Raw genomic sequence first — 13,848 nt, forward strand, 5'->3', positions numbered from 1 at the left:
CTGCCCCGGGGTCCGTCCTGCTGCCCCCTGTCCTGTCCCCATCTTACGGGGGTCCCCAGCCCCCAGGGATGCCCATGGGGGTCCCCAGCCCCCAGGGGTGTCCTCAGGGATCCCCAGCCCCCAGGGATGCCCATGGGGGTCCCCAGCCCTTAGGGGTGCCCATGGAGGTCCCCAGCCCCCAGGGTTGCCCATGGGGGTCCCCAGCCCTTAGGGGTGCCCATGGAGGTCCCCAGCCCTCAGGGATGCCCGTGGGGGTCCCCAGGCCTCGGGGTTGCCTGTGAGGGTCCCCAGCCCCCGGGCGTGCCCTCAGGGGGGTCCTCAGCCCCCGGGGGTGCCCAGCCCTCGGGGGACAGGGGGCACAGCCCCACCTTCTAACACGGATTTTGTCTCTCTCTCCCCTCTCTAACCTTGCTCTGCCTTTCTCACCTCTGGGAAACGCCAGGAGCTGGTAAGCGCCCGGCCCTCGGCCACTGCCACCGCTGTCACTGCCACCACCGCTGTCACTGCCACCGCTGTCCCCACCCCGGGCCGCTGTCCCCGTCCCCTCTCACTGTCCCCAGCCACTGTCACCCCCCGCAGCCCCCCCGCAGCCCCCCTAACGCCGCCAGCGCCGCTCCTGCCGCTCTCCCCCCAACTCCCCAGGGCTCCCTGAGACCCCCGGGGGCTGCAGAGGGGCAGCACTGAGGGGGAGGGGCTTCCTGGTGCCCCCCGGGGCCCTGCTGGGCCAGGGACCCCCCAGCGGGGACAAGGGGGGGCTGCACTCGCCAGCTGTGCCCACCCTGCCCAGCGCCTGCTCTGGGGGGCTGCACTGCTGCGACCCCACAGCCCCCCCGGGGGTCACGCTGTGCCTGGGGGGCAGTGGGGGGTCCTGGTCCCAGCTGGGGGTGCTGGAAGGTTCCAGAGCCCCCCCGGGGGGTCACACTGTGCCTGGGGGGGCAGTTGGGGGTCCTGGTCCCAGCTGGGGGTGCTGGAAGGTTCCAGAGCCCGAGGGGCTCTCAGACCTCGGGGATCACTGAGCTGGGCCGGGCCTGGCTGGGGGTCTGATGCCCCCACACAGGGTTTGGACAGGGGTCTGATGCCCCCACACAGGGTTGGGACAGGGGTCTGATGCCCCCACACGGGGTTGGGACAGGGGTCTGATGTCCCCACCCCAGGCTGGGACAGGGGTCTCATGTCCCCATGTGGGGCCTTCCAAGGGCTCCTGTCTGCCAGGCCAGGCCAGGCCAGGGCTCCAGTGTCCCCACGCTGAGCCCGGCCAGGGCTCTGATGTCCCCACACGGGACCCTCGGGGGGTCCCAGCCCTCTGGACTGACACAGGCTGGGGGTCCCGTGTCCCCAGGCTGGGCCATGGAGGGGTCCCTGCAGCCGGGCCGGGCCGGGGTCCCGTGTCCCCGGGCCAGGCCCTGGGGTTGTGCCATGTGGCTGCCTTTGGCACTGTCCTGGGGGGCTGCACCCTGTCCTGGCCAGGATGGGACCCCCGCCCCCATCCCTGCCCATGTGGGGTGCAGGGGGGTGGCAGCTCTGGGCACCCTCGTGTCCCCTGTCCCCCCCCTGAGGTGGCTCTGTGTGCCCTGGGGAGCGGTGACAGCTCTGGGGACCCCCATGTCCCGTGTCCCCCCCTGAGGTGGCTCTGTGCCCTGTCCCCCCCCCATGTCCTTGTCCCCTGAGGTGGCTCTGTGTGCCCTGGGGAGCGGTGACAGCTCTGGGCACCCCTGTGTCCCCTGTCCTCTGAGGTGGCTCTGTGCCCTGGGCACCCCCATGTCCCCTGTGCCCCCCTGAGGTGGCTCCGTGCCCTGTCCCCCCCTGTCCCTGTCCCCTGAGGTGGCTCTATGCCCTGTCCCCCCCCCATCCCTGTGCCCTGAGGTTGGTCTGTGTGCCCTGGGGAGCAGTGACAGCTCTGGGGACCCACATGTCCCCTGTCCCCTGAGGTTGGTCTGTGCCCTGTCCCTCCCTGTCCCTGTCCCCTGAGGTTGCTCTGTGCCCTGTCCCTCCCTGTCCCCGTGCCCTGAGGTTGCTCTGTGTGCCCTGGGGAGCAGTGACAGCTCTGTGCCCTGTCCCCTCCCTGTCCCCTGAGGTTGGTGTGTGCCCTGTCCCTCCCTGTCCCCTGAGGTTGCTCTGTGCCCTGTCCCTGTCCCCTGAGGTTGCTCTGTGCCCTGTCCCTCCCTGTCCCTGTCCCCTGAGGTTGCTCTGTGCCCTGTCCCTGTCCCCTGAGGTTGCTCTGTGCCCTGTCCCCTCGGTGTCCCCGTGCCCTGAGGTTGCTCTGTGTGCAGGAGGAGCTGAGCAGCACGAGTGTGGAGCACCTGATCATCAACCCCAACGCCGCCTACGAGAAGTTCCGCGACAAACGCCTGGGCACCGAGGGCGTGGGTGAGCGGGGGGGGCTCGGGGGGCCAGGAGGGACCCCCAGGGCAGGTCAGGAGGGCTGGGAGACCCCCGGGGGGCTGCCCCTCATCACCAACCCCAACTCGGCTACGAGAAGTTCCACCGCGAGCACCGAGGGCGGGGGGGGGTTACCCCTGGGGGGGGCACCACCACGGGGACCCCCGGAGGGCTCAGCCCCCCCAGGGTGGGGGTCACCCCCGGCTCAGCCCCCCCAGGGTGGGGGTCACCCCCGGCTCTGCCTCCCCAGATTTCTCCGACCGCATCGGCCGGACGAGGACGACGGGATACGAGGCTGGGGAGTATGAGATGGTGAGTGGGGGGCACACCCGCCCCCCCAATGAACCTGTGAGACCCTGTGAGCCCCCTGACCTCCTGTGAGCCCACCTGGGACCCCCTAACCCACCGTGAGCCCCCTGAGCCCCTGTGAGCCCACCTGAGACCCCCAACCCACCGTGGGCCCCCTGAGCCCCTGTGAGCCCACCTGAGACTCCCTAACCCACCGTGAGCCCCCTGTGAGCCCACCTGAGACTCCCTAACCCACCATGAGCCCCCTGTGAACCCACTTGAGACCTCCTAACCCACCGTGAGCCCCCTGAGCCCCTGTGAGCCCACCTGAGATCCCCTAATGCACTGTGAACCCCCGAGCCCCTGTGAGCCCACCTGAGACCTCCTATCCCACCTGAGACCTCCTAACCCACCGTGAGCCCCCTGACCCCTGTGAGCCCACCTGAGACCCCCTATCCCACCTGAGACCTCCTAACCCACTGTGAGCCCCCTGACCCATGTGAGCCCACCTGAGACTCCCCAACCCACTGTGAGCCCCCTGACCCCTGTGAGCCCACCTGAGCCCCCTGTGAACCCACCTGAGACCCCCTAACCCACTGTGAGCCCCCTGACCCCTGTGAGCCCACCTGAGCCCACTGTGAACCCACCTGAGACCCCCTAACCCACCGTGAGCCCCCTGAGCCCCTGTGAGCCCCCCTGACCCCTCCTGAGTGCCCAGGGCCCCCCTGAGCCCCCCGCCCCCCTTTCCCCGCAGCTGGGCGAGGGTCTGGGGGCCAAGGAGACGCCGCAGCAGCGATTCCAGCGGCTGCAGCACGAGGTGCAGGAGCTGCTGCGGGACGTGGAGCAGATCCAGGTGAGCTCCCACCTGCCCCAGGTGAGCTCCCACAGCCCCTGTGTGTGCAGGTGAGCTCCCACCTGCCCCTGGTGAGCTCCCACCTGCCCCAGGTGAGCTCCCACAGCCCCTGTGTGTGGGTGAGCTCCCACCTGCCCCTGTGTGTGCAGGTGAGCTCCCACAGCCCCTGTGTGTGTGGGTGAGCTCCCACCTGCCCCAGGTGAGCTCCTACAGCCCCTGTGTGTACAGGTGAGCTCCCACCTGCCCCAGGTGAGCTCCTACAGCCCCTGTGTGTACAGGTGAGCTCCCACCTGCCCCTGGTGAGCTCCCACCTGCCCCAGGTGAGCTCCTACAGCCCCTGTGTGTGTGGGTGAGCTCCCACCTGCCCCAGGTGAGCACCCCCAGCCCCTGTGTGTGCAGGTGAGCTCCCACCTGCCCCAGGGGGGTGTCTGGAGTGACACAGCCCCTGTGTGTGCAGGTGAGGACACACCTGTCCTGGAGGCTGTCAGAGGGCTGTCTGGGGTCACACCTACTCCAGGAGTGTCCTGGGGGTGTCTAGGGGGTGTCCCGGGGTCACACCTGTCAGGGGGGTGTCCCGGGGTCACACCTGTCAGGGGGGTGTGCTGGGGTCACTCCTGCCCCAGGGGCTGTGCCAGGGGCTGTCCCGGGGTTGTGCTGGGGGTGTCCCGAGGGCTGTGCCGGGTCTGTCCAGGGTCTTATCTGGGGTCTGGCCAGGGGCTGTCCCGGGGACTGTGCCGGGTCTGTCCTAGGGTCTGTCTGGAGGCTGTCCCGGGGGCTGTCTGGGGGGCTGTCCTGAGTCTGTCCTGGGTCTGTCCCAGGACTGTGTTGGAGCTGTCCCAGGGCTGTCCCAGGGCTGTCACGGCTGTCCTGGGGTGTGTCCCGGTGAGGGGCTGTCCTGGTGTGATCCCCCCCTGTCCCGCAGAGCGCGGTGAAGGAGGCGGGGGGGTGAAGGAGGCGGGGGCAGTGCCGAGGCTGTGCCGGGCTGTGTCCCGGCTCTGTCCCGGCTCTGTCCCGGTTCGATCCGATCCCCTGTCCCGCAGAGCGCGGGTGCAGGAGGCGGGGGCAGTGCCGAGGCTGTCCCGGGGGCAGTGCCGAGGCTGTCCCGGGGGCAGTGCCGAGGCTGTCCCGGCTCTGTCCCGGCTCTGTCCCGGCTGTGTCCCGGTTCGATCCGCCCCCCTGTCCCGCAGAGCGCGGTGAAGGAGGCCGGGGCCGAGGAGGAGCTCACTCCCGCCGCGCTGGCCCGGCAGGTGGAGGGGCTGAAGCAGCAGCTGCTCAGCTCCCACCTGGAGCGGGTGCTGGGCCCCGGGGCTGCCATCGACTTCGCCGACCCCGAGGGCGCCCTGGCCAAGTGAGTGGGGCCGGGGGGTGGCAGTGTCCCTGGGGTGTGGCAGTGTCCCTGGCGTGTGGCAGTGTCCCCACGGAGGTGTGGCAGTGTCCCTGGGGTGTGGCAGTGTCCCTGGGGGGGTGGCAGTGTCCACAGGGGTGTGGCAGTGTCCCTGGGGTGTGACAATGTCCCTGGGGGGTGTGGCAGTGCCCCCACGGAGGTGTGGCAGTGTCCCCACGGAGGTGTGGCAGTGTCCCCCAGGGGGGGTGGCAGTGTCCCCACAGAGGTGTGGCAGTGTCCCCGGGGGGTGTGGCAGTGTCCCTGGGGTGTGGCAGTGTCCCCACGGAGGTGTGGCAGTGTCCCCAGGAGGGTGTGGCAGTGTCCCCGGGGGTGTGGCAGTGTCCCCAGGGGTGTGACAGTGTCCCCGCGGGTGTGGCAGTGTCCCCAGGGGTGTGGAAGTGTCCCCACGGAGGTGTGGCAGTGTCCCCAGGGGTGTGGAAGTGTCCCCACGGAGGTGTGGCAGTGTCCCCGGGGGTGTGGCAGTGTCCCCAGGGAGGTGTGGCAGTGTCCCCGCGGGTGTGGCAGTGTCCCCAGGGGTGTGACAATGTCCCCGGGGGGTGGCAGTGTCCCCAGGGGTGTGACAATGTCCCCGGGGGGTGGCAGTGTCCCCACAGGGGCTGGCACAGGGACCCTGCCCACCTTGTCCCTGTCCCCACCTTGTCCCTGTGCCCCCTGTCCCTGTCCCTCCCTGTCCCTGTCCCTGTTCCTGTCCCTGTCCTTGTCCCTTCCTGTCCCTGCTGTCCCCAGGCGGCTCCTGCAGCAGCTGGAAGTGGCCAAATGCAGCAAAGCCACCCCCGGGAAGGGCCCCCCCCGGGCCCCCCCGGCCACGGGCGACACCGTCACCTTTGAGCTGTACTGGAGACCAGAGCAGGACCAGTTCACCCAGTCTGCCAAGGTGGGGGGCACCACAGGGGGCATTCTGCCATGGGGGGGACTGCACCTGGACCTGACCCACCTGGGGGGTCCTGAGGGGGTGATGGGGGGCACCACACATGTACCCAACCCACCCAGGGGGGTTTTGTGGGGGGTCACCACACCTGTACCTGACCCACCCGGGGGGGTCCTGATGGGGGGGCACCACACCTGTACCTGACCCACCCGGGGGGGTCCTGCCACCTCACCCCCAAACCCCCGTGGGGGTCCTGCCCCAGGTGTCGGAGCTGGAGAAGCGCCTGGCACAGCTGGAGGTGGCCATGAGGTGTGAGCCCGACAGCCAGGTGAGTGCCCAGGTGAGGGGGCTGCCCCCCCAGCCTGCCCCCCAACCCCTCCTGCCCCCCCAGCCTGCCCCCCAACCCCTCCTGCCCCCCTAACCCCTCCTGCCCCCTCAGCCTGCCCCCCAACCCCTCCTGCCCCCCAACCCCTCCTGCCCCCCCAGCCTGCCCCCCAACCCCTCCTGCCCCCCAACCCCTCCTGCCCCCTCAGCCTGCCCCCCAACCCCTCCTGCCCCCCCAGCCTGCCCCCCAACCCCTCCTGCCACCCTAACCCCTCCTGCCCCCCAACCCCTCCTGCCCCCTCAGCCTGCCCCCCAACCCCTCCTGCCACTCTAACCCCTCCTGCCCCCTCAGCCTGCCCCCCCAACCCCTCCTGCCCCCTCAGCCTGCCCCCCAACCCCTCCTGCCACCCTAACCCCTCCTGCCACCCTAACCCCTCCTGCCCCCCAACCCCTCCTGTCCCCCCAGCCTGCCCCCCAACCTCTCCTGCCACCTTAACCCCTCCTGCCCCCCCAACCCCTCCTGCCACCCTAACCCCTCCTGCCATCTTAACCCCTCCTGCCCCCCCAGCCTGCCCCCCGACCCCTCCTGCCCCCTCATCCTGCCCCCTGACCCCTCCTGCCTCCCTTCTGCCCCCCCGACCCCTCCTGCCCCCTCAGCCTGCCCCCCCAACCCCTCCTGCCCCCCCGACCCCTCCTGCCCCCTCATCCTGCCTCTTGACCTCTCTTGCCCCCTCCTGCCCCCTCATCCTGCCCTCCCCTCAATCTGCCCCCTTCCTACCCCCCCATATCCTCCCTCCTGCCCCCTGCCCCCCTCCTGCCCCACATTTGCCTGCCCCCCACCTGCTCCCTCTTTCTGCCCCCCCAATGCCCCCCACTGGTGCCATTTCCCCCCACAGAACCCGCTGCTGGTGGGGCTGAAGGGCTCCAGCCTCATGGTGAGTCAGGACACCCCTTCCCTCTCCCCTCCCTGAGGATTTTGGGGGGCTGCTGTGCCCCCCATCATCTGTGCCCCCCTCACCTGTGCCCCCCATCACCTGTGCCCCCCCAGGACACGGTGCAGTTGCTGCAGGCCAAGGTGAACGTGCTGGACGTGGCCATGCTGGACCAGGTGGAGGCCAGGCTGCAGGTCAGGGGGCACAGGGGGCTGGGGGGGCACTGGGGGGGGCACTGGGGGACTGGGGGGCACTGATGGATTGGGGGACACTGATGGACTGGGGGGGCACTGCTGGATTTGGGGTGGCACTGATGGATTTGGGGGGGCACTGGTGGATTGGGGGGACACTGATGGATTGGGGGGCACTGATGGACTGGGGGGGCGCTGGTGGATTTGGGGGGGCACTGATGGGTTGGGGGGCACTGGTGGTTTTAGGGGACACTGATGGATTGGGGGACAGTGCTAAAGTTGGGGGGCACTGCTGGATTTGGGGGAGTACTGGTGGATTTTGGGGGGGCACTGCTGAATTGTGGGGCCACAGCTGGATGGAGGGGGCACTTTTGGATTTGGGGGGCACTGCTAAAATTGAGGGGACACTGCTGGGTTTGAGGGGCACTGCTGGATTTGGGGGGCACTGCTGGACTGGGGGACTGCTGGATTTGGGGGGCACTGCTGGATTTGGGGGGCACTGCTGGATTTGAGGGGGCACTGCTGGATTTGGGAGGCACTGCTGGATTTGGGGGCACACTTCTGGATTTGGGGGGCACACTGGTAGATATGGGGGACACTGCTGGGTTTGGGGACACTGCTGGATTTGAGGGGCACTGCTGGACTGGGGCGCACTGCTGGATTTGGGGGCACTGCTGGGTTTGGGGACACTGATGGATTTGGGGACGCTGCTGGATTTGAGGGGGCACTGCTGGATTTGGGGGGCACTGCTGGGTTTGGGGGGCACTGCTGGGTTTGGGGGCACTGCTGGATTTGAGGAGCACTGCTGGATTTGAGGGGGCACTGCTGGATTTGGGGGGCACTGCTGGGTTTGGGGGCACTGCTGGATTTGAGGAGCACTGCTGGGTTTGGGGGCACTGCTGGGTTTGGGGACACACTGATGGATTTGAGGGGGCACTGCTGGGTTTGAGGGGGCACTGCTGGATTTGGGGGGCACTGCTGGGTTTGGGGGGGCACTGCTGGGTTTGGGGACACTGATGGATTTGGGGGGCACTGCTGGGTTTGGGGGCACTGCTGGATTTGGGGTGTCCCCTGCAGAGTGTGCTGGGGAAGGTGAACGAGATCGCCAAGCACAAGGCGACGGTGCAGGACGCCGACACCCAGAGCAAGGTACGGGCTGGGGGGGCCCAGGGGCCACGGGGGGGGGCTGAGGAGCCTCCCCAGGGCTGTGCTGACCCCCCCAGAGTCGTGCTGACTCCCCCCAGGCTGAACTGACCCCCCCAGGGCTGTGCTGACCCCCCCAGAGCTGTGCTGACCTCCCCCAGGCCGTACTGACCCCCTCGGACCGTACTGACCCCCCAGGGCTGTACTGACCCCCCCAGAGCTGTGCTGACCCCCTCAGGGCCATACTGACCCCCCCAGTGTGTGCTGACCCCCCATGCTATACTGACCACCCCAGAGCTGCGCTGACCCCCTCAGGGCCATACTGACCCCCCCCAGTCTGTGCTGACCCCCCCCAGCCTGTGCTGACCCCCCCAGCCTGTGCTGACCCCCCCGGGCCGTGCTGACCCCCCCAGTGTGTGCTGACCCCCCCAGGCCGTGCTGACCCCCCCAGGCCATACTGACCCCCCCAGTGTGTGCTGACCCCCCTGGGCCGTGCTGACCCCCCCCGGGCCATACTGACCCCCCCAGTGTGTGCTGACCCCCCCAGTGTGTACTGAGCCCCCCGGGCCATACTGACCCCCCCGGGCTGTGCTGACCCCCCCGGGCCATACTGACCCCCCCAGTGTGTGCTGACCCCCCCGGTGTGTGCTGACCCCCCCAGCCTGTGCTGACCCCCCTGGGCCGTGCTGACCCCCCCGGGCCATACTGACCCCCCCAGTGTGTGCTGACCCCCCCAGTGTGTGCTGACCCCCCCGGGCCATACTGACCCCCCCAGTGTGTGCTGACCCCCCCAGTGTGTGCTGACCCCCCCGGGCCATACTGACCCCCCCAGTGTGTGCTGACCCCCCCAGTGTGTGCTGACCCCCCCGGTGTGTGCTGACCCCCCCGGGCCGTGCTGACCCCCCCAGGCCATACTGACCCCCCCAGTGTGTGCTGACCCCCCCGGGCCGTGCTGACCCCCCCAGTGTGTGCTGACCCCCCCGGGCCGTGCTGACCCCCCCAGTGTGTGCTGCCCCCTCAGTGTGTGCTGACCCCCCCGGTGTGTGCTGCCCCCTCAGTGTGTGCTGACCCCCCCGGTGTGTGCTGCCCCCTCAGTGTGTGCTGACCCCCCCGGGCCATACTGACCCCCCCGGTGTGTGCTGACCCCCCCGGGCCATACTGACCCCCCCAGTGTGTGCTGACCCCCCCGGTGTGTACTGACCCCCCCAGTGTGTGCTGACCCCCCCGGGCCATACTGACCCCCCCGGTGTGTGCTGACCCCCCCAGTGTGTGCTGACCCCCCTGGGCCATACTGACCCCCCCGGTGTGTGCTGCCCCCCAGATCCAGCAGCTCTTCGAGACGCTGCAGCGCTGGGACTCGGTGGCCTCGGCCCTGCCCGACGTGGTCCAGCGCCTGGTGACCCTGCGGGACCTGCACGAGCAGGGTGAGCCCCGGGGGGGCTCTGGGGACGCCGGGGGGGTCCCGTCCCTGTGTGTCCCCCCCACACTCAGGTGTGTGTCCCCCACAGCCGCCCAGTTCGGGCAGGTGCTGGTGCAGCTGGACACGACCCAGCAGGACATCGCGGGGGCCCTCAAGGACAATGCGGCGCTGCTGGCAGAGGTGGGACCCCCCCGAGCCCCCCCCCCCAGCCCTGTTCCCCCCCCATGGCCCCCCCGTGACCCCCGTGCCCCCCCAGGTGCAGAAGACGATGAAGGACAACCTGGCCATCGTGGAGGACAACTTCGCCGACATCGACGCCCGCATCAAGCGGCTCCAGAAGTGACAGAGCCCTGGGGACGCCCCCGGGACCCCCCCGAGACCCCCCCCCTGCCACCCCCCTGGCCTTGGGACCCCCCCTGCCCTGCAGGTCCCAGTGGCTGCTTGTAAATACCCGCCTGTGCCCCCCCAGCATGGGGGGGGTCTTTGTGACCCCCATACCCTGGGCAGGGGGTCTCTGTGCCCCCCAGTGCACCCCAATAAACAACTCAGCTCTGGGTCTGTGTGGGGGTCTCTGGGCTGGGGGGGCAGCAGTGGGACCCCCAGACTGAGGGAGGGGGAATGCTGGGACTGGGTGGGGCACAGGGAGAACCTTCTGGAGCCAGGGCCCCCCCGGGGCGGAGGGGATGGGGGGCAGTGGGACCCCCAGAGAGGGGGGACAGCCCAGGTGTGTCCCCACTCCTGTCCCCCAGGGACCCCCAAACCCGCTGGGCACCCCTCACCCCCCTCCCGGGCCACCCCCTGCCCCCCCGTGTCACCCAGTCCCCTCAGTCACACCAGTGCCCCCCAGTGCCTCCCAGTCCCACCAGCCCTCCCCAGTGCCCCCCCAGTGCCTCCCAGTCCCACCAGCTCTCTCCAGTGCCCCCCAGTCTTTCCCAGTCTCCCCCAGTCCCACACCCCTCCCAGCCCCAGCACCCCCTGTCACCCCAGGGCCTCCCTGACCCCAAGTTCAGCCACCCCAGTGCCTCCCAGTTGCACTGAGCCCCCAGCCCATTAATCGTGGGGTCCCAGGATTAAGTAATTAATTAACTAGCTAATTATTTGCACTGGGCTCCCACCGGCCCGTTAATCCAGGTGTCATTTAATTAATTAATTAATTAGTTAATTGCACTGATCCCCCACCCCTCCCCGGCCCGTTAATCCCGGCTGTTAATGAATCCCGTTAATGACGACTAGCCCCGCCCCCTCCCACTCGGCCCCGCCCACTCTCCGGCCCACGGGGGCGTGGCCAATTTCCCGCCATTGCATCATCCCCCCTCGTGACCCTCCCGGTCAGTGCCGCTGGGCCCGCCCCCGCCGCCCTCCCATTGGTCCGCGCCACCCTGTCCATCACGCTCCTCGCACTGCCATTGGTACGCTGCCCTGTCCATCAAGCTCTCCGCGCTCCCATTGGCGGCGATCCGCGCGGCCGTTGCGTCAGGGCCCTATAAAGGCGGTGACCGGGGCGTGGCGGGGACGCAGAGCGGAGGCGAAGCGGGAGAGGATGGAGCGGGAACGGGCGGAGGGACAGCGACAGGAACGGGGCCGGGGGCAGCCGGGACCGCTCAGGAAGGTGCGGGGGGGACAGGGTGTGACCCGGGGGGAACAGGGTGTGACCCGGGGACCCGAACGGGGGCATCGGCACAGCCCGGGAAAGTCCCACCCCCCCGGGAAGGTGCGGGAATGGAGCGGGGGCAGGACCGGGCCGGGGGAGCCGGGACCGCTCCGGAAGGTGCGGGGGCGACACCGGGGGGCGATGGCGGAGCGGCCCCGGGGGGCTCCGGGCGCTCGCAGCCTCTCCCGCGGGACGGTGACCCCCGGGCCGCCCCCCCGGCCTCGGACACCCCCCTGCTCCCGCCCCCTTCCCGGCGGTCCCTCTGGGGGCGGGACGGACACTCCGGACCCGCGGGGTCAACCCCCTGACCCCCCCCGTCCCTCCACAGGCATCCAAGAGAAAGCGCGTCCTCGCCGACCACCACACCTGAGAGCAGGTAAGGGACACCCCCACCCCCTTGGGGTCCCGGGACCGCTCCCCCGGCCCGGGTCACCCCCTCCCGCTCCCCCCCAGCCCCGCGCCGGGACCGAGGTGACGATGGAGGCCGAGGAGCTGTGGGGGGCGGGCGGCCCCCCCGGCTGGGAGCTGGACGGGTGGTACCAGGACCTGCAGGAGGTGCTGGCGGCGGAGCCCCCCGGAGCCGCGCCCGCCTGGGGGGCTGAGCAGGTGAGCGCTGGGGCGGGGGGAGCCCCGGGGGTCCGAGCGGGTGAGCGCTGGGGCGGGGGGAGCCCCGGGGGGCTGAGCGGGTGAGCGATGGGGCGGGGGGAGCCCCGGGGGGCTGAGCGGGTGAGCGCTGGGGCGGGGGGAGCCCCGGGGGGCTGAGCGGGTGAGCGATGGGGCGGGGGTCGCCCCGGGGGTCCGAGCGGGTGAGCACTGGGGCGGGGGGCGCGGGCGGGGGTCGCTCCTCCCCGTGGCCGGTGCCCACCCGTCCCTCCCCGCAGGAGCCGCCGGGCCCGGGGGGCTGCGGGCTGGACGCGGCTCTGGCCGAGGAGCTGCTGGAGCTGCTGGGCCCGGAGGGTGCGGGAGCCGCGGGACCCCCGGGCGCGGCCCCCGGAGGGATCCCCCCGGCTCGGGCGGGCCCCGCCGAGGAGGAGGAGGAGGAGGAGGAAGAGGAGGCGGCGCGGGGGGCGCGGAGGAAGCGGCGCGGCGGCGCCGGGCCCCCGCGGGAGCGGGACGGGGAGCGGCGGGTGCGGGAGCTGACGGCGCACAACGAGCGGCTCCGCGCCGAGATCCAGCGGCTGAGCGCGGAGGTGCAGCGGACGCGGGCCCAGCTCATCGACCGCATCGTCAGCCTGGGGCACGGGTAGGGGCTGCCCCGCGGGTTTGGGGGCTCGACCTGCCCCGGGCGTGGGACACGGACTGAGCACACCCTTAACCTGCCCCGGGCGTGGGACATGGACTGAGCACACCCTTAACCTGCCCAGGTGTGTGACACGGACTGAGCACATCCTTTAACTGCCCCAGGTATGCAGGATGGCACATGGACTGAGCACACCCTTAACCTGCCCAGGTGTGGGACACGGACTGAGCACACCCTCTAACTGCCCCAGGTGTGCAGGATGGAACATGGACTGAGCACACCCTTAACCTGCCCAGGTGTGGGACACGGACTGAGCACACCCTTAACCTGCCCAGGTGTGGGACACGGACTGAGCAACCCTTAACCTACCCAGGTGTGGGACACGGACTGAGCACACCCTTCACCTGCCCAGGTGTGGGACGTGGACTGAGCACACCCTTCACCTGCCCAGGTGTGGGACGTGGACTGAGCACACCCTTCACCTGCCCAGGTGTGGGACGTGGACTGAGCACACCCTTCACCTGCCCAGGTGTGGGACATGGACTGAGCACACCCTTAACCTGCCCAGGTGTGGGGCTTGAACATGGACTGAGCACATCCTCTAACTGCCCCAGGTGTGCAGGATGGAACATGGACTGAGCACACCCTTTAACTGCCCCAGGTGTGGGACATGGACTGAGCACATCATCAACCTGCCCCGAGTGTGCAGGATGGAACATGGACTGAGCAACATCATTAACATGCCCTGGGCATGGGGGCTGTCCCAGGTGTGGGGCCAGGCCATGGACCAACCACATCATTTACCTGCCCCAGGTGTGGGGCCAGGCCATGGACCAACCACATCATTTACCTGCCCCAGGTGTGGGGCCAGGCCATGGACCAGCCACATCATTTACCTGCCCCAGGTGTGGGGCCGGGACAGGGCCCCCCCTCATGGACTGCAGTGTCACCCTGCCCCAGGTGTGGGGGCTGCCCCAGGTGAAGGTGCCAGCGCTGTCCCACAGAGGGGGACAAGGGCTCTGCTGCCCCCCAGATTGGGGGCAGCCCTGGACTGAGGGGGGGGCACAGCCCTACGGACAGCTGGACACTGGGGGCTGGATGGAAGTGGACACAGATGGACACTGTGGGGACAGACGGATGCAGCTTCCACACCC

General features: G+C 69.8%; 2 protein-coding genes and 2 long non-coding RNA genes across 11 annotated transcripts; 2 read left to right on the forward strand and 2 right to left on the reverse strand.

The window, feature by feature from the left end:
• Positions 1 to 253: 253 nt before the first annotated feature.
• Positions 254 to 10,357, forward strand: DCTN2 (dynactin subunit 2). Of its 2 annotated transcripts, none has more exons than XM_051776480.1 (13): positions 254 to 448; positions 2,271 to 2,367; positions 2,630 to 2,691; positions 3,422 to 3,520; positions 4,708 to 4,868; positions 5,652 to 5,799; positions 6,056 to 6,121; positions 7,014 to 7,052; positions 7,166 to 7,243; positions 8,318 to 8,389; positions 9,705 to 9,807; positions 9,892 to 9,983; positions 10,060 to 10,357. In XM_051776480.1, exons 3-13 carry the CDS (start codon positions 2,689 to 2,691, stop codon positions 10,144 to 10,146), a joined length of 948 nt encoding a protein of 315 aa, XP_051632440.1. In that variant the 5' UTR covers positions 254 to 448; positions 2,271 to 2,367; positions 2,630 to 2,688; the 3' UTR covers positions 10,147 to 10,357. The 2 variants fall into 2 exon arrangements, with proteins under 2 accessions (XP_051632440.1, XP_051632439.1); XM_051776479.1 differs by lacking the exon at positions 254 to 448 and adding an exon at positions 1,422 to 2,010 and having other exon boundaries at positions 2,255 to 2,367.
• Positions 2,974 to 3,375, reverse strand: LOC127465953 (uncharacterized). Its single transcript, XR_007902493.1, has 3 exons — positions 3,315 to 3,375; positions 3,129 to 3,245; positions 2,974 to 3,061 (listed from the first exon to the last, which is right to left on the reverse strand). It is a non-coding gene; the product is annotated as an uncharacterized LOC127465953 (long non-coding RNA).
• A 950-nt stretch (positions 10,358 to 11,307) lies between the features above and the next one.
• Positions 11,308 to 13,741, forward strand: DDIT3 (DNA damage inducible transcript 3). Of its 3 annotated transcripts, XM_051776477.1 has the most exons (6): positions 11,308 to 11,412; positions 11,783 to 12,060; positions 12,336 to 12,697; positions 12,859 to 12,944; positions 12,991 to 13,108; positions 13,317 to 13,741. In XM_051776477.1, the coding sequence occupies exons 2-4, from the start codon at positions 11,932 to 11,934 to the stop codon at positions 12,881 to 12,883; spliced, it is 516 nt and encodes a 171-aa protein (XP_051632437.1). In that variant the 5' UTR covers positions 11,308 to 11,412; positions 11,783 to 11,931; the 3' UTR covers positions 12,884 to 12,944; positions 12,991 to 13,108; positions 13,317 to 13,741. The 3 variants fall into 3 exon arrangements, 1 of the variants encoding a protein (XP_051632437.1); XR_007902483.1 differs by lacking the exons at positions 11,308 to 11,412; positions 11,783 to 12,060; positions 12,336 to 12,697 and adding an exon at positions 12,783 to 12,858 and having other exon boundaries at positions 12,905 to 13,108; XR_007902484.1 differs by lacking the exons at positions 11,308 to 11,412; positions 11,783 to 12,060; positions 12,336 to 12,697 and having other exon boundaries at positions 12,795 to 13,106; positions 13,356 to 13,741.
• Positions 12,674 to 13,722, reverse strand: LOC127465950 (uncharacterized). Of its 5 annotated transcripts, none has more exons than XR_007902489.1 (5): positions 13,591 to 13,722; positions 13,435 to 13,544; positions 13,255 to 13,346; positions 12,890 to 13,021; positions 12,739 to 12,804 (listed from the first exon to the last, which is right to left on the reverse strand). It is a non-coding gene; the product is annotated as an uncharacterized LOC127465950 (long non-coding RNA). The 5 variants fall into 5 exon arrangements; XR_007902486.1 differs by having other exon boundaries at positions 13,216 to 13,346; XR_007902488.1 differs by lacking the exon at positions 12,739 to 12,804 and having other exon boundaries at positions 12,830 to 12,935; positions 12,983 to 13,098; positions 13,216 to 13,346.
• Positions 13,742 to 13,848: the final 107 nt, after the last annotated feature.

Source organism: Manacus candei, unplaced genomic scaffold (genome assembly GCF_025592945.1).
Source record: "Manacus candei isolate 608988 ecotype Guabito, Panama unplaced genomic scaffold, ASM2559294v1 h1tg000541l, whole genome shotgun sequence".
NCBI lineage: Eukaryota > Metazoa > Chordata > Aves > Passeriformes > Pipridae > Manacus > Manacus candei.

Coding starts and splice junctions, on each gene's coding strand:
- DDIT3 (XM_051776477.1), top strand. CDS start 11,932: ATGGAGGCCGAGGAGCTGTGGGGGGCGGGCGGCCCCCCCGGCTGGGAG. Junction 12,061..12,335: donor CCGCCTGGGGGGCTGAGCAG/GTGAGCGCTGGG, acceptor CCCTCCCCGCAG/GAGCCGCCGGGCCCGGGGGG. Junction 12,698..12,858: donor ATCGTCAGCCTGGGGCACGG/GTAGGGGCTGCC, acceptor TAACTGCCCCAG/GTATGCAGGATGGCACATGG.
- DCTN2 (XM_051776480.1), top strand. Junction 4,869..5,651: donor CCCGAGGGCGCCCTGGCCAA/GTGAGTGGGGCC, acceptor TGCTGTCCCCAG/GCGGCTCCTGCAGCAGCTGG. Junction 6,122..7,013: donor GGTGTGAGCCCGACAGCCAG/GTGAGTGCCCAG, acceptor TTCCCCCCACAG/AACCCGCTGCTGGTGGGGCT.